The 22,579-nt window shown below is 40.2% G+C and overlaps 2 protein-coding genes across 2 annotated transcripts; one reads left to right on the forward strand and one right to left on the reverse strand.

The window, feature by feature from the left end:
* Window positions 1-1,395: 1,395 nt before the first annotated feature.
* LOC113091852 (V-type proton ATPase subunit C 1-A) lies at window positions 1,396-7,445 on the reverse strand. Its single transcript, XM_026257516.1, has 13 exons — window positions 7,285-7,445; window positions 6,785-6,944; window positions 6,635-6,702; window positions 6,336-6,421; window positions 5,754-5,848; window positions 5,562-5,653; window positions 5,380-5,478; window positions 4,912-4,980; window positions 3,772-3,864; window positions 3,041-3,134; window positions 2,742-2,839; window positions 2,523-2,646; window positions 1,396-1,990 (listed from the first exon to the last, which is right to left on the reverse strand). Exons 2-13 carry the CDS (start codon window positions 6,911-6,913, stop codon window positions 1,895-1,897), a joined length of 1,143 nt encoding a protein of 380 aa, XP_026113301.1. The 5' UTR covers window positions 6,914-6,944; window positions 7,285-7,445; the 3' UTR covers window positions 1,396-1,894.
* Window positions 7,446-9,772: 2,327 nt separating this feature from the next.
* Window positions 9,773-22,512, forward strand: LOC113091879 (antizyme inhibitor 1-like). The gene is made up of 12 exons (XM_026257552.1): window positions 9,773-9,962; window positions 17,065-17,208; window positions 17,757-17,933; window positions 18,048-18,221; window positions 18,328-18,500; window positions 19,127-19,255; window positions 19,343-19,424; window positions 19,522-19,596; window positions 19,682-19,847; window positions 20,516-20,631; window positions 20,716-20,933; window positions 21,372-22,512. The coding sequence occupies exons 3-12, from the start codon at window positions 17,832-17,834 to the stop codon at window positions 21,445-21,447; spliced, it is 1,311 nt and encodes a 436-aa protein (XP_026113337.1). The 5' UTR covers window positions 9,773-9,962; window positions 17,065-17,208; window positions 17,757-17,831; the 3' UTR covers window positions 21,448-22,512.
* Window positions 22,513-22,579: the final 67 nt, after the last annotated feature.

Genomic DNA, 22,579 nt, shown 5'->3' on the forward strand with positions numbered 1-22,579 from the left:
TGCAACAAAACTTCAGCAAGGAGATATTTATAAGTGTGCATTAATTGGATATCATGTCGTGAAGCTCTATTTCTCTTTAAAGCTTATGGTTTCCTAATTCATATCACTGAATTCCTCTGGGTTTCAAAGTGTATCCTCTGCATCAAACAAAGATGTTTTTTTTTTGAGTCACTTATCTGCTGTAAAACACAAAGAAGCTGTCACCATATATCGAATGATAATCAGACTTAATATTATTCGAACTTTGACACAGCTGTTCTTTCAGTCTGCTTTGTCAGGCTACATTGTCAAGACCCTGAAGTTTGAAGAATCGTGCATGAGACCTTTGAAAGTGTAATATTTCATAATAGCTGGGAGTCTTCTATTCAGTGACTGAAACTTCATGACCACAGGATGTTTTTTGATGGTTTGCACAGGTACTGGAAATCAAAACCTGCATTAACCATCTGTCTGCCCCGGTCTCCACAGGATTTGCTCTCCATACCATCACCTGAGGAGGAAGTGACACATCTCACAAAAGTTATTAAACCTCAGCATCTTAAAGCTACAGACTTTTGTATTTAAATCAGATAAACAGCCAATATTTTCAACCGTATGTATGCATATTATAACCTATCAATTTAAGCAAAAACAGCATGTACCCGATAGTTTTGCATTGTCTTCTCCACGAACGAAGCAGTTTGTAGAAGTGACACCGTTGTGGATTTCAGCATCAGTATTGGTAAATCACGTCGATTCGGTTTCTCTGGTCCAGCTCTCATGATATAGCGGTTCAATAGCATCTGCTCGACTCCCACCGCAGCCCATTGAAATAATAAAAAATGCGCGTGCAAGTGCAAGCTCTGGTCCCACGCGCAGCTGGGAGTGAATGAATGGCCTCGTGCATTTGCCAAACTTGAGATTTGTCATCCTTTACGTCATCAGTTTATCGTGATACTGTGTGGAGGCGATTTCCGCCGAAACAAACAATAAAGGAATAGGTTTACGTTTTAGACCAAAACATGTTCAAATAAAACTTGTATAGATAGCCTTTTATAGGCATATATTATAAAGCGCACACATTGGCTACACCAAGAAGTGATGAGAGTGCTTCTGTTTTGTATTTTCCAATTCAATAAATTTGTCATAAAGTATAAATCAGTCAGTGTGGTGTAACCAAGTTATATTTATTATCACCTTTTTTTCTACAGACGTTTTTTGGGGCCAAATAGAGTAACCCTTGATATTAATGAATTGTGTTTCATAAAATGACCCTGGTATTACTGTACACTGCGCTGCCATGGTATTTTCTTAAGGACTTGTTTTAAGGCAGTCATCTCCTTCAAATAATTCTTCAGAATCAGTGCATTGAAATTTGAACAAACATCATAACTCCTGACAATAAAACAAACAAAATGATGTGCTATAATTTTATTGACTTTGATTGGTTTTTACATCCAGCATGTTATCATGTATTTCACCTTTTCCGACAAAAACATACAGTAAATACATTTAATCTCACAGCAGAAGTACAAACACAAACATAGTGGTTCTAAGCAACACAATTAAACATAATCACTGCATTACCAGCACGTGGCACAGAGTACGCACCAACAGAAGATTAAAAACAACAGAATGCAAAACCATTATGGGCTCAGCGAAAGCCGAGTGTTCAGTGTTGGACCAAACATGCTTTCGAAGGACAGATTTTAAAACCCCTGAAAATCCTTCATTTGTAAACAAATGAAACCAATAACACAGATGGTGAGATTCTAAGACTTCTTATTAGAAATCTAATCAGATCTGCAGGAATGATGAAGGAATGAGGAAGATAAAGATAAACAGTAAGTGTTTAATAAGTTACTGGGTACTGTCTCAGTGAAGCAGGATGGAACGGTGCACTGGAATTTGCCTTCTATTTGAAGTCAAGGAGGTTGCAGTCGATCTTGTAGTAAACATAGGGATAGTACTCTTGCTGGCTGAGATTCAGACCCGGGATGTCCATAGAAGCCTAAAACACCAAAAAAGTTAACATACAGATATCTTCAATTAGGCCAGTTTCTTATGCTCACCAAAGCTGCATGTTTTTGATCAAAAAATATGTCAAATACAGTAATGTAAATATTTTGTAACTTTATAAATGCCTTTACTGTCACATTTTCTCAATTGAATGCTTCCTTTTTGAATAAACTTAATAATTGTGTTTATCTTATTTACCCCAACCATGTTTTCAACATTGATAGTAATACACAAAAAGTTTTCGAGCAGCAAATCAGCGTATTAGAATGACATCTGAATGATGTGACACTGAAGACTGGAGTAATAATGCTGAAAATGTAAAAAAAAAATTGCATTTAAAAAATGTCTAATATATTTTAAAATGTAATGTATTCTTGTAACGCTGAATTGAAGCTAGTTCTTTTAAAATGTAAAGATTACACATTATTACGGTTTTTTTTTTTTTCAATAAATGCAGCCTTGGTTAACATAAGAGATTTCTTTTAAAAACATTAACTTAGTAAAGAAATGTAATTATTCCTCACATCAATAACAGTAGAACTGCTGTCTAAGTGTTTGTAAAGGTCCTGCAGAACTTCTCTCAGTTTCTTCATGTTCTTCCTGTTGGGCTGAAGCAGCATAGCCTGGAAATTGACTGGCAGCCCATACCTGTTAAATACACATATGCAGGGCTTACTTCAGACAATCTTCATCTACTTATGAAACAGATTCATATGCTTTAAACAGATTTGTACACACTGTACCTCAAGACTGATTCTGTAAAAACCCGAAGTGCCTTGATGTGTACCCATGCGATGAAAGCCTCACTGAAGTTTACTTTAAGCCAGCGCACCAAAGGACCCTGAAGTGCAGAAGCAGATTGACCGTTGTTAGCATTACTTTTCTTTTTTCTCTTTCTTATATTAAAATGGAGACTAATCAAGGCCCAGGGCCTCTCAAGCTGGCTGTGAGGTTGATACATTTTGAGGTTACTCATTAACAACATTGTGGAGGATTTTATAATGTTCAATATTTAATCAAATTTAGACAGTTGGACGCGTACAAATTGCTTTTTCTTGTCAGTGGAGAGGCGAGTCATCTCCTCCTTGTCTGCTTTCATCTCCTCTTCATTGTACTGAAAATCACGCACCATGAACCTGAAAATCAGAAACATAGGGTCAAGCTTTCCACTGATTCCTCTGAAAGACAGGATGGCATCAGTGAACATCAAGAACAGACGGACACTCCAACACATTGTGATATATTAGAACAATCTTACAGCAGTACTTCATTCATAATCTGAGAATATATTTACACTGGTTCTTGAAATATGGGACAAAAGTTTCTTGGTTTTAAATAGGATTTAAAAAAAATACTTTTATTCCACTAGGACACATTAAATTGATCAAATGTGCCAATATAAAAGATAAAAGATAATATATTTCTAAGTCAAATGAATGCTGTTCAATTGAACTTTCTATAAATCAATATATATATATATATATATATATATATATATATATATATATATATATATATATATATATATATATATATATATATATATATATATATATATATATATATTCACAATATTACTGTTTTTCTTTACTGTATTTATCAAGTGAATGTAGCTTTGGTGAGCATAAGGGACTTCTTTCAAAAGCATACAAAAAGATATTTTGAACAGTAATACATTCACAAATCTGCCATTCAAATACATTAAAGAAACTGAGATTACAGGATGATTTCACAACAATAACAACTATAGTCTGTGAAGCTTCAAAGACTCACTTGTTTTCTCTGGCTTTGTGTTTGAAGTCATCAATAGCCTTCCTGAAGAGTGTCACACTAAACAGCCCACTGTCATGGTCCTCAAATAAAAGCCTAACAGAGGAGCAGATGAAAGATCAGTCACTATGACCATCATATTTCCTTTATCTAACACATACCGTATTTACTGGACTATAAGTCGTACTTTTTTTCAAAGTTTGGCTGGTCCTGAGACTTATAGTCAGGTGCGACTTATTTATCAAAATTAATTTGACATGAACCGAGAGAAATGAACCAAGAAAAAATGAACTTATAGAAAACATTACCGTCTCCAGCCGCGAGAGGGCGCTCTATGCTGCTCACTGCTCCTGTAGTTTACACTGAAGACATAGCGCGCCCTCGCACTGCTGGAGACGGTAATGTGTTCTCTTGGTTCTAAATAAATGCGACTTATAGTCTAGTGAGACTTATATATGTTTTTTTCCTCATCTTGACGTATTTTTGGACTGATGCGACTTATACTCAGGTGCGACTTATAGTCCGAAAAATACAGTATAAGCTTTGAACATTAAAAGCTTGAATTCCATTGCAAAATTAAGTATATAATATGTAAAAAAAAGAGATGATTTCTAAAAAGCATAACTATTTATAGGTTACTTGTTTCTCATTAGGAGTACAACCATTTTTCCACTAGCAGTTGTTCCTCATGCACTGCACTGCCATTGACTTTTTATTTATCTTCCTTAATGTTCTCAATAGGTTCACAGTTTTATTGAGGTTTATTCAAAGTCTTGGAAATGTTCTTTGCACTGAATGAAATTTATCCTTAGTGTTGTTGAATCTCCTTGAAATGTTGCTTGGACTTCACTATGATTTCTTGTAGAGTGTATTACTTCAGATTAATTGAGCACATAAAGGAGTGCACAATGTTTTGGAAAGCATAGTTTGTGTGCAGAAGCACACTGCACTGTAATGCCTGTATTTCTATGTGTCACTGCAATAACAGAAGGGCATGGATTCCATAGACACTGTCTGTCGAGTTTACATGTCCACCAAAAGCAAAGCGTGATGATGTCAAGCTTTAAAAACATACAGCTGACAGAGAGTTCATAATTCTATACTTTAAGTGATCCAATTTTAAGGTCATTGAACTTTACTCACTTTGTGGATCTTGGAACCACCATTTCAGAAAGAGTTTCATATGTCTTCTGCCAGTCAGGATAACTCGTCCTTTTTAGGCCATAAAATTGACAAAAATAAGTTTTGCAGAGGTAACAACATATAATAATAATAATAATAATAATAATAAACGGGTTCCTTCTGAATTATAGAGATTCACCCAAAAATGTAAACTCTGTCATCATTTACTCACACCTTCTGCTGAATGCAAAAGAAGATATTCTGAATATTGTTGGGAAGAATAAAAAATTATGGTTCCCACTGACTTCCATAGTATGGAAACAAAACTCAATGGGAACCGAAACTGTTTTCTGACATGATTTAAAATATCTTCTTTTGCATTCTACAGAATAAAGAAAGTCACACAGGCTTGGAACAACACGAGGGTGAGTAAATACTGACAGATGTTTGGATCATTTTAAAAGCACAAAATACTCCAGCTTGACTTACTTTGGAACAACTACAAGTAGAGTAATAAGATATTCAGAGTCCAGAACAAAGTCCTCCTTCTTGACTATATCAGCCAAGCTCCTAGTCAAAAGACTCCCTCTAGTGGACAAGACATCTTATTATCTTCAAAATGATTAATGTCACAGAGAATGTCACAAATAAATGAAGAATATGAAACTTACACATTCTTTCTCTCCAGGCTCTGCAGGTTTCCCTTCAGGCTATTATAAGCTGAAGCTCTGGCTTTAAGATCATTGTCAATCTGACTCACTTGCTGAGAACAGAGAACCAAAACGGGAAATTCAATGGACAAAAAAATCTCCTTTTATATTCTCCTATTATAAACAATGGCTAAATATTTGAACGTGTGTCACCTTGGACAAGATCTCGGAGATGTTCTTGAGGGACTGTTTGATTGGATACTTGGCCATATCCCAGTGAAACCGCGTAACATACGTGACCAGATCAACTGTACGGAAACAATAATTCATTATAAATATTTATAATTATATAAAATAAGATTTATGAGTTAATTTACTAGGACATTCTGCAAAAGTGGAACAATTGCAAATATACTTCAGGTACACTTTAAACACCTTGCATTTAAAGACCGATATTATTCAAAGATCATACAATCCTTATTAATAGCAATATTAAAACACATCTTAGGCATAATATTAAGAAATGTGCATTGTGCAATAAAGAAATACTCCAAATAAAGTTGAATTTCTAATTTTATATCAGTAAGTCCTAAGTTGCACATCAATAAATATGGTAATGAATTTGAAGTATACTTAGTAAGAAATAAATGTATTTTAAATGTATTATTGTATAGTTGTTGTTTTTTACTGGGGTAGACCATGAAGGATTACATCTTTGTCTTTGAAGATCTGTATGTGAATGTTAATTTGACATTAGTACCCTTTAAATGTTTTGAGGATTTTATGTTCACTTGCCTCCATTGGCCAAAAGATTCTCCTGAACTTTGTCTCGACTGTCCTCTAACACATCCGCCATGTACTGGGCCACTTTCCTCACTACGCTGGAAAACAACAGCAATTAATAAATGAATAAAAATAACAGCAGCACATATACATTGAATTATATTTAGAGAACTTTAACATGACAGAAGCTTAATAACTTAATAACCCTATTATGGGAATTTGGGGAACTATGAGACTGTACCAAAAGCAGTGTGTCGTTGACAGTGCACAAAATAAAACCATATAAAAATAGTCAAATGTTGACATGAAACCTCTCTACGAAAGAGTCCAGTTTGGCAAGCTCATCAGACAGCCCTACAAGGATATCCAGAGTCCCCACCTGTTGAGAAACACCACCAAAACTCATTAGACAATGAATAAAGCAGTGCTTTAACTGAATTAGAAGACGAGGAGTCATTTACCTTCAGTTCAGGTATGTTGAACTTGTGGTTGGTGGACAGGTTGGTCTGAGCTGTGGCCGTGTTCATCTTGTCCCATGTCTGCTGGCAGTTCTTCTCTCCAGGAGCCGAGATCAACCAGAACTCTGTCATGATGGTTCCTCAAACAATCCGAAAAAGGGTCCTAAAACATAGATCAAAATCTCATAGCATATGAGACACTTAATCCCCCCAAAAAACTGAACTACTTTCGAGGTTGATCATATGCGCAAATTCACACTTCTCCATTTCATTCCGTAAATATATGACTAGTCACGAGTCATCAGCAGATAACATTTGTCATGCTTTTAATCGCGTTAAAAAATTTAACAAATACTTTTAATCGTAAAAGTGCACGCTGATATGGTTTACGTATCCGTGATATAATGAGTTAAATTCGCTGTTTGATGTCTGTAAATATTGTATGAGCAGCGCTTACGCCAGTCACGACTATCAAATTGACATAATTCTTTCGCGATACTTACCGATTATATGAATCACTTCAGTAATCTACAAAATAATCTGTTAAAATCGGAAGCTGTTTTAATAAAACATTGCTGAAAACACAGTTAATTGAGTCGCTGTTGAAAACCCTTCGGAGAGCGTCACACTTCCAGTCAGCTGACCAGAGGAGCTTGTGATTCGTTCAGCTGACAGTGCGTTCAGAATGCGCAATGTGGGAAGTTTTTTTTTTTTTTTTGACCCATTCAAATATCGAATCAATTAATATATTTTTCAAAGTAAAAGTTTTAAGATATTTTAGCTGCTGATTCTTTTTTTTTTTTCTAAAAAAAAATGTATATATATATATATTATTTATTTGATGTCAGTTTTTATCTGAAATTCTTTCACCCAGCAAATGGCTATGAAAACACATGCATCTTACACTGTTTAGTATGTTTAAGTACTGTTGTGTAAGGCTTTGCCAGCTGTGAACCTCACTATTTTTGTGTTCTACATTATGAATCTGAAGGAATACAACTGATGTTTGATGACAAATGCAGTCTGTTGACAGGGAGCAAATCAAAGGGAGCAACATTTCAAACAAAATTGGTTTTACTGGTTCTGGTGGTATAATGGTTGTATACAGTAGCCTATAACAATATACAATACACTAGTTGTATATAACAAAAGATAATATAAATCTAAACATAACAACAATGAATTTAAAAATGATTTGAAAAATAAAAGGTGGAAGTAAAAAATATTGTATCAGAAAAGCCTCCAATATGCTTCAAGAAACCTATACCTCCAAAACATGAAAACCTTTGCGCAAGTATGCCTAGGACAAAAGATCAGTCTACTAAAAGGGTGGATTGCACTAAATGGTTTGTTTTCGTTAATTGAAGTTAATAGATAAAAATCTGTTTATGACATTCTTTTTCAAAGCATCCTCACTTTACAGCATTTTTACATAAGTGCCTATAACTTTTCACAGTACAGCTTTGCAGGTAGGTTTCTTCAAGTGTCCTGCCTTAGTTTTTCCTGATTCTTCATGTAATCCCAAACAGACTGAAGATGGTGAGATCAGGGGCCTGTACCATGATGGTAGCTGAACAAATTCAGAGTTACAGGATTAGTTTTGAGTTGACAAAACCAAACCTCTCCAATCCGGCTTTGTTGGGACCATGATGCTGTTCATCAACTTTCTTTGTCAATTCAGGCTTTGATCCTGAGTTTGTGGAGCGCGTGCACATGAATGTGTGGCATCACTGGAGAACAGCCAATCACGAGCCTTGCAACACAAAGCAAGTTTGATTTACTTCTCGCGAGAGACCCAGCGAGAATCAAAACTAAAGGTTAAAGGTTTTGCTAAAGGTTAAGAGATTGAAGAATATGACACATTTAAATGTCATATGAAAAATAAAGGAGGACTGATAAAATAAATGATCTTGCTCCATCAGTGTAGTCACAAGTGGAACTTGTTAACTTAGTTTATACATTTGAAAATATATAGAGATAAGAGACTTGAACATGTAAGGTCAGATTTGAAATTTTTAAAATAGTTCAATCTTTTGATACTACAGCTTATTTATATTACATGATCTGTATACATTAATATTTATTTAAAATAATTTATAATTACTGTTAAACTAAAATTGTTTGTGTGTAAGAGATAAATAATAATATGAATCACAATAATTATATAAATCATAAAATGATGTTATTATCAATAAAGCCAGACTTCTATTTTTTTTTTTTTTTTTTTTTAAGCATAAGTGACCTTTAATTTGGAGCAAGTTAAACTGGAGTGACTTTGTGTCAGACATGTGTCACTTCTCTCACAGCTGATTGGTCCAACTTCAGTTTGAGATCTCTAACCCAGAACATAACCTGCCCTGGAGCAGGTTAGCCGTGCAGCGTAAGATACCATGGCAACGAACACCGATTAAAGCCGAGCTACTTTCATAGTACCTAAAACCCAGGATTGGTGCAAACTAAGCTGAAACATAGCTGGCTAGCCACCTAATCCAGCTTCATGGTACAGGCCCCAGATCTCTGTGTGAGGCACTGGCTGCTGTCAGACTCCCTGTGCATACAAAAATCTCACTGAAGTATTACATTTAATGGAAAAAGGAATGTTTGGAAATGTAAACTGGAATTTCCTACTGACACACTACAGCAAAAGACAGAAAAATAACTGGCTTAAATTAATATTTTGTTGTTGTTGTTGAAAATACTAATGGCTTAAGACTTTTGCACAGTTCTATATATATATATATAATAAATCTAAGATAAGAACGTAAATATTTCATGAGTCATCTGATGTCCACGCTCACCGCTGTCAAAGCGGAAGGATTAGCTCATGAATATTAATCAGTGGTGGCTGACGTTTCTTGGAAATCCTCCCGAGAACGGCCAGTCTCGAACAGATCTCGAGCCAGTCACGTTGCTGCGTAGCTCACGTAGCCGCGCCTTTGTAGAGCTGGTACTTTAGGCCACGCCCCGTGTTTTCTAATAGAAGGTTACTCCCGCCTTCCTCCAGCGACCATTTCTTCGTGAGACAGACAGCAGCGCTCTCGTGTTCGACCGAGCTATCCTCGCCCAGGCATATGGCACAGACAGCCCCTCTTCTTTCTTCTATTTGTGTCCCCACCACATTTTAAAAATTCCGCCGAAAAAGAGAAGACGATTTTCCAAATCATTCAAGCCGTTATCTCACGTAAGTACCGCGTTTGTTGTTGTTTTTAATCTTCATTCCGGAAAAATCCGCCTTCTGCTGTAAGGATCCGTCACACAACATGGCGGTTGGTTGTAATCGCGCTTGTTATACCGTCAACAGCAGTGCTCCGTGAAGGACAACGAGAAATAGAGTTCAAACTCACAGTTAATTAGGATTAAATGCGTTCAATTATTTATATAAACCATTAGTTCTCGGAGCATGGCCGGTTTAGTTGGTTACTTACGACATGCCCGATCAGGTTTTTGAATGACGAGCGTGTTACACATTAAATATTAATACTGATTTACTGTACTCTAATAGCAGATGCGATATGGTAATAACATATATCATGCTAACACTAGTTAGGTGTTTAAAATTTTGTTTTCCTAAGAAACGTATGTTTTGGTTAAGTATTAACGTAAAAGTTACCTCATAGAAAAAACACAAATCACTTTCATGGTTATTATACCATAATAACGAAACAATTATTGGAAAAAAATATATTTTTAAAAGATAAAATGTCATAATTCTAATAAAATGTCTTGGTAAGATGACTGGAAAAAAAGCTCTAGTGTTAATTTTGGGGGGCAAAACTTATAATGCAATATAATACAAGGATGATAGAATCCAAAGCCTGATGAGTCATATTTGATACATTTTAACATGGATTTTCCAAAAGAAGGTCAATTGGCTTTAATCCACTAATTGTTCATCTTAGGATGTTACTAACAATATAAAAGTTATTTTTTACAGCATTTCACAGCAAAGACACCTGTACCATTTACTATTTGCTAAAAAAGTATGAACTATCAATTAGATGACCCACAGCATGCAGTAGGTTGTGTACAACAGGGTTCCCTCTCGAGGCGGTAACTCAACATTACGTCAGCTAAGACGTATATGGGAACTCTTCCCTTCGACGCGAAGCATGCAAATACTGGCGGGTAAGCGTGCAGTATAAAATGCATGGGCGCGAAAATTACGTCAGAATCTCTTTCTTCACGCTAGAAGTCTTATCTAAGTCATCGTGGAAGTTGCAATAGAGGACTACTCACCCTGTTTTTCCTCTCCGCATCCGATGGCTGCTAATGCTAGATTCGGACCTTCAACAGTTCTGTGTGACCTGCTTGGGATTCTCACACGGACAACACTTGAAAACGAAAAACCCAGTGTACCGAGCTGCCAGTGCGCGCCCTCAGAGCCAGAGTGGCTCGGAGGACGGCGGGAATGAGGCCCACTGCCGCCAGCGAGCCGCTGGTGGGCCCTCCCCCGCCCGAAGACGAGTTTGACGTCGGCGTGGTGGACTATAGCTTCCGCGAACTTCGTCCTCTTCGGAGCTGGCGAGGAAAACGACTCCATGTCGCTTCGACGTCGAAAAAGGTTTGGGCCTCTCAGTGGGACCGCCCCGACCAAGAGGGCCCTGAGACCTCCAGGAGAAGCTCGTCAGGGTCTTCGGAAAGGTCGTCTCGGAGCTGAGTCTCGCTTGCAACGCACATGACGAGCCTGTGATGGGTAACTAGACTCGTGGCTCCTCCAGTCGAGCTGCTACCAGATGGCATTTAGGCATGCAAGAGCTCGTGGTGAAATCGTGGGCTGCACCCCAATCGGCGCGCACCCACTCTGCTACGAAGGCCATATCACGCACGTGGACGGGACGGAAACCCTCCCCCCGTCTAGGAGACTGTTACCACACACCTGTGCTCGTCTCCCTCTGCTTTTGGTCCGGACCACAGTCTAGAAAGAGCAAGTGCAGCTTCTGCTCTTTACCAGGGCAATACTCAAGGTGTTTCAGGCAAACGGCGGCACAGTAGCGCTGACGTCATCAGGATCGCGGCAACTGATCTCGCGCAGATTGCTATTAAGCGCTCTGCTCAGCTTTTTCACGGAGCTCATGGTCATCTTTACAGGCACCTATGGCTTCCCTAGCTGTCCTGAAAGACGCGGACCGTAGGCCGCTCCTAAACGTTCCAGTTGCTCCCTCCGGCCTCTTTGGTGACGTCATGGAGCTATTCTCAGAGACGCAGAAAGCGCGCCAAAGTATGAGCCATGTGATACCCCGTCGCTCACCCCAGTCTTCTTCTGCAAGATTCTTATGCACCGGGCCAGGCTCTGAAACCAGCTAAAATAACCCGCAGTGGCACCCCGCTCTGAACCGGACGCTCGTTTCTGCCGAAACCAGCAGTGGTAAGAGCCTGGAAGGTAACGTCAGGGTCAGTTGAGGACCCCGCGCCGCGAGAGACCCAGCGCGCCATACGAGCCGTCTCCCTGACGGTGAAAGAGTGAGTGAGCGGGAGGCCCCGCCCCCAAGCGCCATGTTCATATGCATCATGTCCCCCATTTCCTTCGGGCGACGATTGCTATGTCTGTTTGAATGCTGTTTGTGTGAGTTCCACAATAAAAACAGGTATACAATCAGCGAAAGAGCTTTACTGCCTCTTACACTCATCTCTGTGTCACTCGCCCTGTCTCAGATCAGTGCAGAGCCACAACCCATGATTATACTGGCCTCGCGAGAGTGCCAACACCACATAAACACGGTGTCACCCTCAATGTTCAGATGCATCATGTCCCCCATGTTTCTTCGGGTGACGATTGCTATGTCTGTTTGAATGCTGTTTGTGTGAGTTCCACAATAAAAGCATGTTACAATCAACTAAAGAGCTTTACTTCCTCTTACACTCATCTCTGTGTCACTCGCCCTGTCTCAGAACAGTGCAGAGCCACAACCCATGATTACTGGCCTCGCGAGAGTGCCAACACCACATAAACACGGTGTCACCCTCAATGTTCAAATGCATCATGTCCCCCATGTTTCTTCGGGCGACGATTGCTATGTCTGTTTGAATGCTGTTTGTGTGAGTTCCACAATAAAAACAGGTATACAATCAGCGAAAGAACTTTACTGCCTCTTACACTCATCACTGTGTCACTCGCCCTGTCTCAGAACAGTGCAGAGCCACAACCCATGATTATACTGGCCTCGCGAGAGTGCCAACACCACATGAACACGGTGTCACCCTCAATGTTCAGATGCATCATGTCCCCCATGTTTCTTCGGGCGACGATTGCTATGTCTGTTTAAATGCTGTTTGTGTGAGTTCCACAATAAAAGCATGTTACAATCAATTAAAGAGCTTTACTTCCTCTTACACTCATCTCTGTGTCACTCGCCCTGTCTCAGAACAGTGCAGAGCCACAACCTATTATTATAATGGCCTCGCGAAGGAGCGAGAGTGCCAACACCACAAAGACACATGCATCATGTCCCCCACATCACTATGGGTGACGATTGCTATATGTGTTTAAATGATGTTTTTGTGAGTAAAATTTGTACTAAAGAAGCATATATACAAATTCTTGCACCCAACGTTGTGTCACTCGCCCTGTCTCAAACAGCGCAGAGCCACAGTCCATGATTATAATGGCCTCATGATGGCGCAAGAGTGTCACACCATTTAGCGACGCGCCCGCCCTCCCGCCAGTGCTTCCAGCCTCGCGGGGGCGGGGCCCTAATAAAATAAGCCATCAGTGGCTGTAGACGTTACGCGTCCGCCGTGTCATCTCATGGACGGTAAGAGGGCTATCCCGGGCGTTTCACCGTGGATACTGGGAATAATTCACGACGGATATTCTCTCCAATTCAAACGCAGACCTCCCCGCTTCAATGGCGTGGTCCCGTCACTGACTTTGCCCCAAAACCGTCCTGTTCTGCGACAGGAAGTTCTCAGTCTGCTCGAGAGAGAGCGATAGAGCGAAATTTCCCCTCAGATCGAGCGGAATGCGCATGTTGAATTATCTGGACGATTGGCTGATTTTAGCCCACTCAAGAGATGTGCTATCAGTCACGTGGAAACAATGCTTCGCCGTTTGGATACGCTGGGACTGCGTGTGAATATGCAGAAGAGCGTGTTTTTACGAGTCGGACTGTAACATATCTGGGAATATGTTTGGACTCGATGGCGATACAAGCCCATCTCTCTCTAGAGCATTTCATCGACTCTGCGCTGTTTCTGACTGGGCAGGTCGTTTGCACTGAGGGAATTTCGGAGGCTTCTGGGACTGATGGCGGCGGCTTCTTCAGTGTGCCATCTGGGTCTGCTACATTGCGGCCGCTACAGTTTTGGCTGTAACTCGAGTTCCGCCGAGGGCGTGGTCTTCGGTCCACAAGCACTTACGGTCATTCACAGTTGCGTCAGGACTCTGAGACCGTGGAACAGCCCGGATATGTTCAGCCCAGGAGTTCTTTTCTCTGCGAACGCGATCTAGGCCGGGGAGCAGTGCGTCTGGGCCTGTGGTCGGAGTCACAGAGAAGGTGACACAAAACCGTTTGGAATAATGGAAGCGGTGTCCTAATATCCCTGCAAGCCTTTCGGTCGAAATTGGAGCGGAAACATGTACTGATTCAAACCGACAACACGTCTGTGGTCTCGTACATAAATCGCCAGGGCGGCGTGCGCTCCAGAGCTCTATTCAAACAGGCAGCGAGTTTCCTGTTGTGGGCGGACCGACACTTAATCTCCATAGGAGCGTCGCACATCCCCGGTACTTTGAACCGTGGAGTGAGCATGCTTTTGAGGAACGGGATTCCTCAAGGAGATGTTGGCTTCACCCAAGATCAGATCTAATGATTTGGGAGGGAGGAAGTGGATTGTTTGCCACGAGCGAGAACACGTTTGCTATCTCACTCCCCCCCTGCTGGGAGATGCTCTGACATCGCGCTGGCCGGAAGCCAGGCTTACACATTCCCTCCTGTGAAGATTCATACTCGTGGCCCCGAACTGGCCGAATCAGCCCTGGTTCGCGGACCTGAGAGAGTTACTGATGGCTCCCCCATGGCGAATCCCCCTCAAGCAGGACCTGCTGTCTCAGGCGAATGGCACAATATAGCACCCCAGCCCCGAGCTGTGGAACCTTCATGTGTGGCCGCTGCGGGGACCCTAATGAGCGGGACACTCTGCACTGACGAGTGCTAAACACACTTACTGAGACGCGAGCATCATCAAACATTCGCTGCTACGCGCAGAAGTGGTGAGTTTTCACAAAATGGTGCGAGAACATTTATATTGACCCGGGGACCTGTTCCGTGTCGGATGTTTTGCGCTTTCTACAGCACAGTTGGATAGCGGGAGTTTGAAACCATCCACGCTGAAGGTGTATGTGACCGCTATTGCCGCTTTCGTTCCCCGGTTACGGGTAAACGATCGGTAAGCACGCTCTGGTATTCAGTTTTCTCAGGGGAGCAAGTAGATTGTGTACTTCATGGCCGCCCTCCGTGCCGCCGTGGGATTTCGCTCTAGTTTTGAGGGCTCTATCTCTTATTACCGTTCGAGCCATTAGCTTCGATTGCGGTTAAGGAGCTTCCCTGAAGACTGCCTTGCCTCTTGCTCTCGCCTCAGCGAAGTGCCTTGGAGAATTTCGTGAGTGTTTGGTGAACGATATTGCATTGGTTTCGGGCCTGGCGACTGTAATGATCACTCTCCGGCCGAGACCGGGTTTCGTTTCGAAGTCACTCAATACACCGTTTTGTTTCCCTGCCCGCCTTATCTGTTGAGCCGTCAGCCTCGCGCGACGCTGATACTCAGAGCGCCGGGACCCTGTTAGGGTTTTACGGATGTATATGAATTGCTCGGCCGCCTTTCGTCAGTCGGACCAGCTGTTCGTGTGCTTGGTGGATGTAATAAGGGACGTGCTGTTTCTAAACAGAGACTTTCTCACTGGATCGTGGACGCTATCAAATGCCAGGGGAAGGATTACCCCCTCAACATCAGAGCTCATTCTGCGAGGACATTATAAATGCTTCCTGATGGGCCTGGTCTAGAGGTATGTCTGTCCAGTATTTATGTTTTGCTGCTGGCTGGTCTTCCCAGAACACAATCGCCAGGTTTTACAAGCTGGATGTACCCTCTGTAGCGTCACATGTTTTTCGGTGAGTTAAGTTTTATTCATTAAAGCTGTTATAACCAGCTATACAGTAGTTACCATGGCTGCTAACTCTGTGTTATGGTTTAAATGGTTTATGCAGCAGTCACCGCAAACGCCGTCGACTCTGTTTAACTCTCATGCTTGAGTGCTTATTGCTTTGTGTCTGCCCTGGTTAGTGCAGATTTCGATATATTGCTTGAAGTTATGCATATTTTGTTAGGGTCGGAGCAGATGTCTCATTGGCCTAGTTCCGCCTATCAGATGCAAGCACTCTTAGCGACACGGCCATTGGCTAGAACTGTACTGCTTGTGTGAGGGTGATTGACTCCGTTCAGGGCTTATCTTCACTGCTCTCACGGCGGGATTTTATACAGTTCCCATATACGTCTTAGCTGACGTAATGTTGAGTTACCGCCTCGAGAGGGAACGTCTCCGGTTACTATCGTAACCTCGGTTCCCTGAGAGGCGGGAACGAGACATTACGTTAGCCGCCGTGGTCGCTGTTTGATCAGCTGTGCTAGCGTTCAGTCGTGATTCTGACGTAATTTTCGCGCCCATGCATTTTATACTGCACGCTTACCCGCCAGTATTTGCATGCTTCGCGTCGAAGGGAAGAGTTCCCATATACGTCTTAGCTGACGTAATGTCTCGTTCCCGCCTCTCAGGGAACCGAGGTTACGATAGTAACCGGAGACGTTTTCCAGCCATGTTTTGATGATGTTGATCATTTTTTTTTGAGGCCTTCGAAATTCATGTTTCAAATAATATCCTACATTAGACTTTACAGAGTTAAGGTGGTGTCCACATTAAGAAATAAACACCATTACCTCTGATAAATGTTCAGCAAGTTACTTCATTTGTTGACTCCATGTGTTAAGATAAAGACAGTGTTGCTTAAAAATGAGAACATGGAGTATCTGATCATCAGGTCTGTTTAATTAGTCCAGTACAAAGTACAGCTTTAAATAAATGGTCACTTAATTAAAACATTGTAGCCTACAAATAAAGTGATGTACAATGTACCCATATCAAGAAAACTGGTTATGTGTCTGTCAAGAGTTATATTGGAAATGTACAAACCTGTCTAGCTACATTTCTGTGCTGCATAAGTTTATTTTATCCATCAGCTGCTCTTGTAAATCAAATATGTATGTATACACCTGTTTCTGTGGCTTCACAGGGCTCCCCACTCTCTCTGCGAGTGTATAAGCGCTACCCAGAAGGCCTAGGGGAGGCCCTCTACCGCGAGCAGTTCGACTTCAACGCTGAGCCGCCTTGGGATCCTAGTTGATAGCGGGAGAAGACCATCTCCCACGTTGTCCATGTGAGTCCATAAATATTGGACACATCCCTTCTGAAGTACCATTCAGAGACTGTTACATAATAATGTGATTTGTTTAATTACACACAAAATCCGTGTCTGCACCCACCAAACTATAGTGGATAGTTTTTGGTTTTACATAACACTATTTATGGCTTACATGTAACCGCTTTGTCCCCCGTTCATATTGCACAAATCCATTATTAATACCATTAAATGCTCCATTGTGCTTCAAAGCCACAGGCATTTATTTTGATTGGGTCTGAGTAAAAAATTAAAAATAGCCCGTAGGCCACATTCTTGAAGCCTGTGGGTTGTCGTCATCTCTAAAGATGGACTCATGTGATGCCTTCTCTAGTTATGTGATTCATTGTCCCTGCCTCTTGTATTTATTAGCCTCATAGAAACCCAATGTAAATCAGTGATAGCATTACAATGGCTTTGTTGGTGTTGTGGTTTTGATGTAAAGTTTTTTGTGAAAACATAACGTTATTTGTATGTTGTGGAAGTTGTTGTACTGAAACTACTATGCTATGGTTTCCCCTGAACAGTTTGTTGCATACCCAGAATACCCCAGCGGCTCAGTAAACTCTCTATGATTGTCGGATTTGCGGAATACGGTTGAGATGAAAGGATTCGTTGATGCACCAAACTACTTAATTGAACTACTGGAAGGAGGAACGACCCTTGACGATGTTATCGAGAACCACGTCTGTGAGCAAAATCTGGTGAGTGCCGAAAATCAGTCTCCAATTAAATGTCTGACTGCATTATGAACATCTGTTTTAGTCAACAAATGTTTCTGTCTTTTTTTTACTGATTGATGTGATTTTGTTTGTCAGGCTGAAAAGAATGCATTTGTTGTGGCCGACCTTGGGGCCCTAATGCGACAGCATGTCCTGTGGAAGACCACTATGCCTCTCATTCGACCCTTCTACCCAGTCAGCTGTAACAGCAGCCCTGTAGTCATTGAAGTCCTGTCTGCTCTTGGCGTTGGTTTTGTCTGTGCAAATAAGGTACCTGTTTTTTTATTATTATTATTATTAACTGTAGATATTAAAAAGATCTCAAAACATGTATTGTGAAAGCACACCAAATAATAGAAATGTTCATTTCTTTCAGGCTGAAACCACATTGGTACTCAATCATGATGTCCCTCCTGAGAACATCATCCTGTCTGGAGTTTGCAAGCAGCTTTCACTCATTAAACACGCAGCCAAGACTGGCATTAACTATCTGGTGTGTGAAAATGAGGTAGAGCTTCGCAAAATTGCCCGTGTTCATCCTGAGGCTAAGTAAGTCCTTAAAACATATCGTAGATATGTGTAATAAACATTTAAACAAAATGGATGTATGTGTATTTTATATATGTCAATACAATTATAGTTAAGAAATTAATACTTTTATTCAAACATTTAAATTGTTTTCAACATTTATAATAAGAACTGTTTCAAATCAGTATATTAAAATGATTTCAGAGGGATCATGTGGCACTGAAAATATATTCAAACTGCTTTTGTAGTTTTAATAATCAGTTTATTTGTAATCAATATACCTAAGTGATTTTTACATTTGATTAGCCTATTTGCTTTTCTTACTTCAATGCTTCTGTTTAAATGTAAAAAGACACTAATTTCCTTCTTTCTTGTATTATAATTGTTCTACTGTTTATTTGCATTTTTGTTCTAATTAATAACAAAGATAAAATAAAACATGTCTATATTGTGATTATTAAAATATTAATTATTGAGAAAAGAAGTGGAGGAGAAGATGCAACATTTGAAGTTTTTTGGAACCTTCAGAAAACTAAAACAAATTGCCTTTGCTGACTCTGTCGAGCTTAAAATAGGTGTAGCGCAGTCATTAATGATTATTATATATTTATGTCATTAATTCTCTTTCTTCACTGTTCTGGTGTTAGGCTTTTGCTTCAAGTCTGTACTGAAGCACAGGTGGAGGAGGCCAGTCTGACCATTGGTTGCTCCCTGAAGAGTTGTAGACACCTTCTGGAAATGGCCAAGGAGTTGAGTGTGAATGTGGTTGGAGTCATGTAAGTCAACTGATTTGGTCCTGACTAATCTGCTGTGGCTCACTTTGTCTTGTTAAGAGTTTTTAAAGTGGGACTTTTTTTTGGCAGGTTCCAGGTACCAGCATCATGCAGAGATCCCCAAGCATACTCCCATGCACTGTCAGACGCCCGCTGCATCTTTGACATGGCAGTGAGTAGTTGTACGGATATTATGTGATAATTGAATTTCGATTTATCAGTAAATTTCATGTATCCTTTGGAGTGCTGAGTCTTCTTTGTTCCTACAGAAAGAACTTGGCTTTGACATAAAGATCCTGGATATTGGTGGAGGATTCAGTGGTTCTGAGTTTCAGCTGAAACAGGTAGGGCAAGTATATGTCTTTTTGTTTTTCTTTTTTGAATATCATCCACTTATTAAAAGCATTTCTTTAATTTCTCTTTGATCAGGTACATTCGATCATCAAACCCCTGCTGGAGGCCTATTTCCCCTCAGCATCTGGAGTGAGCGTCATTGCTGAACCAGGAAGTTTCTTTGTGTTTTCCTCCTTCACTCTGGCTGTCAATGTTATTGGCAAAAAGGCAGTATACCCGGATCTCCATTGCAGCACACATGGTGAGTCCAATCATATTTGACACAAACTGTATTTGGCATTAAGGAAATTGTCATTGATTACTCAATCTCATGTCATTCCCAACCTCATGTTGTGGCTTTGGCTCATCTTCAAGACCACAAATTAAGGTATTTTTGATGAAATCCTACAGCTTTCTGAAACTGAAACATTTTATGGCCCAGAAAGGTAGTAAGGACATTGTCGTTTGCATTCCTCTGCTTGTAATCAAGTCTCAGTGCATGCATGTTCTATGTCTGTACGTCAGTGTGCATCGTGGCACTCATGAATGGCAGCGGACACTGACCCGGAAGAGAAGAAATCGTTGAATAAAGTATTTTTTATTTTTTTTGGACAAAATGTATTTTCGTTATTTTCATAAAAATACGATTGAACCACTGATGTCGCATGGACTATTTTTATTATCTTATTACTTCATTTCTGGGCTATAAAAACATTTCAGTTGTTTAGCTGTCTATGGAGGGGCAGAAAGCTCTTGGATTTCATAAAAAAAAAAAAAAAATTCTTTATTTGTGTTCTAAAGATGAATGAAGGTGTTACGGGTTCAGAACGACATGAGGGTGAGTAATCAATGACAGAATTATCTTTTTGTTTGAATTAACCCTTGGAATACACATGCCTCATTTTCTCTGTGTCTCTTTTGCACTTTCAGATGAGCTGACCCCAAACAGTGCACTAGAATTTGTCTATTACATGAACGATGGTGTTTATGGATCTTTCATGGGGAAGTTGTTTGGAAATGTCATCACCACACCCTCTGTCCACAAGGTAAATAACAAGTCTACCTGAACACATGAACAATATTTGCATCGGTTGCCCAAGATTTTAAACTCATTGTTTTGTGTTTTTCAGATGTCGCTCACCCTAGATGAGCCCATGTTCTCCAGCAGCCTGTGGGGTCCATCGTGTGACCCACTGGAGCAGGTGGTGGAGCACTGCCTGCTCCCTGAGCTCGCTGTTGGGGACTGGCTCATTTTCAGCAATATGGGGGCCAGCGGTCAGGAGGGTCCGGGAACGCTCAACGACACAGACCAACCACCTGTGTATTACACCATCTCCACAGATGACTGGTGATTAAGATCACGTTGCATTTGACCTTTTGTTCTGGCCACAAACGGTTTTTGTCTTCCTTTTTTCATTCGTTGTTTAAATATTACGTTGGTTGCGTGATCATTTTGTGTTCTAGATTCAGTCTTTTTATCAGCTTCTATTTGGAACTGATTGGTCTTAGGCTTCATTGATCTGAGCTTATGTGCCTCAGTTTTTGAGTGAAGATTGACAAAATTATCAACACGAAAGGTTGCATATACTCAGATCAATGTGCTATTTGAAAGAAAACAAGTTAACAAAGATTGAATCCAAGATTTGGTGATAATATAGCATAATGAGAGCTTTACAAGCATTTTTTAAAGGCCAGTCATTTTTGACCGGGAAAGCCAAATTAGGTAAAGGATCATCAGCACAGGTATTAAAAGTTAATATCATGCTGTTTTTCCCTTTTCCCCCAGGTTTGAGATGCAAAAGGCTGGAATTTCTCTTGATGACACCATGAAAACCCTCTCATTGGTCCAGTATGGCTTGTGAAAAGATCCAAACTCCATCCACTTACCAATGGGCGCGTGAATAGCTTGCAGAGTCAACATTCCAGCAGTCATGGGTGGAAAAAAATTGCTTTGGTGGGGGAGGACAAAAATTACTTTGTTATTGGTCAAAAACAAATTGATTGACATTGTTACATCAGATTCTCACAATTACAAAAGGCTCACTTTCCTTATCACTCAAAAAGAATGACAGAAAACCCATATAAAAGAACATATGCAACAAAATGGATGACTGGAGATGGCACCCAAATCTTGGGTTTCTTAATCAAACACCGTTTACATAAATGTTCAACTAATTTAATTTTATTATGTGTACATATAGATGACCTAATGACAGTCTTGTAAATTAGTTGTCTGTACAACATGATGCATTTGTCTCAGATCAGGATAGAGTATAGATTCTGCACAGATATGCCATGACTCTTAGTGTGTGAACAAGTGAAAATTGGTTTAGTCCTTGTTCTCTCATTCTAATTTTCCATGGTTTTGTAGGAGTAGGGAGCTTCTCCTTGCTCCTCATGCCAAATCATGGTTTCCTCATTACATGTGGTGTGTCACGTGACAGTATTTCCAAAGGTTGTTATATATTTCATATTGCTCTATAATTGAGTGTTCTGTAATTTGCAGTGTCCCTTCTGAAGATTTTAAACCTTCTGTCAGGTTATGAGTAGATATAAATTGGTCTCACGTTTTCTCCAATAACATGTTTTATAAAACTGGTAAGTCTGCCGAGTGTTATGAATCTGCTGACAGCCTGCTTAGATATTACATTTACCTCAAGTAATCTAAAACACAAGATTCACCTCAATCCGATTAAATGCTTTAAAGCACTGGTCCTCAATCTAAAATTCAAATGATGTATATTTCAACTTCAGGTGTGTCTAGCATGGTGTCTAAGATTGATGATAACAGCTCGCTGTTTTATAAAATCATGTCCTTTAGAAATGAAATATACCCTTTGTCCACTAATGGACCATTGCCTGTTTTTGACTGTAAATTTGTGCTTGTAAAAGTAATTAAAATATTAATTTAATACATTTCTGACCAACTACGATCGAGTCGTTTTTGTGTCTGTTTTTTAATGTAACGTGAGACCTTTGGAAGCTTGGTACAAT

Source organism: Carassius auratus, unplaced genomic scaffold (assembly GCF_003368295.1).
Source record: "Carassius auratus strain Wakin unplaced genomic scaffold, ASM336829v1 scaf_tig00214327, whole genome shotgun sequence".
NCBI classification, from domain to species: Eukaryota; Metazoa; Chordata; class Actinopteri; order Cypriniformes; family Cyprinidae; genus Carassius; species Carassius auratus.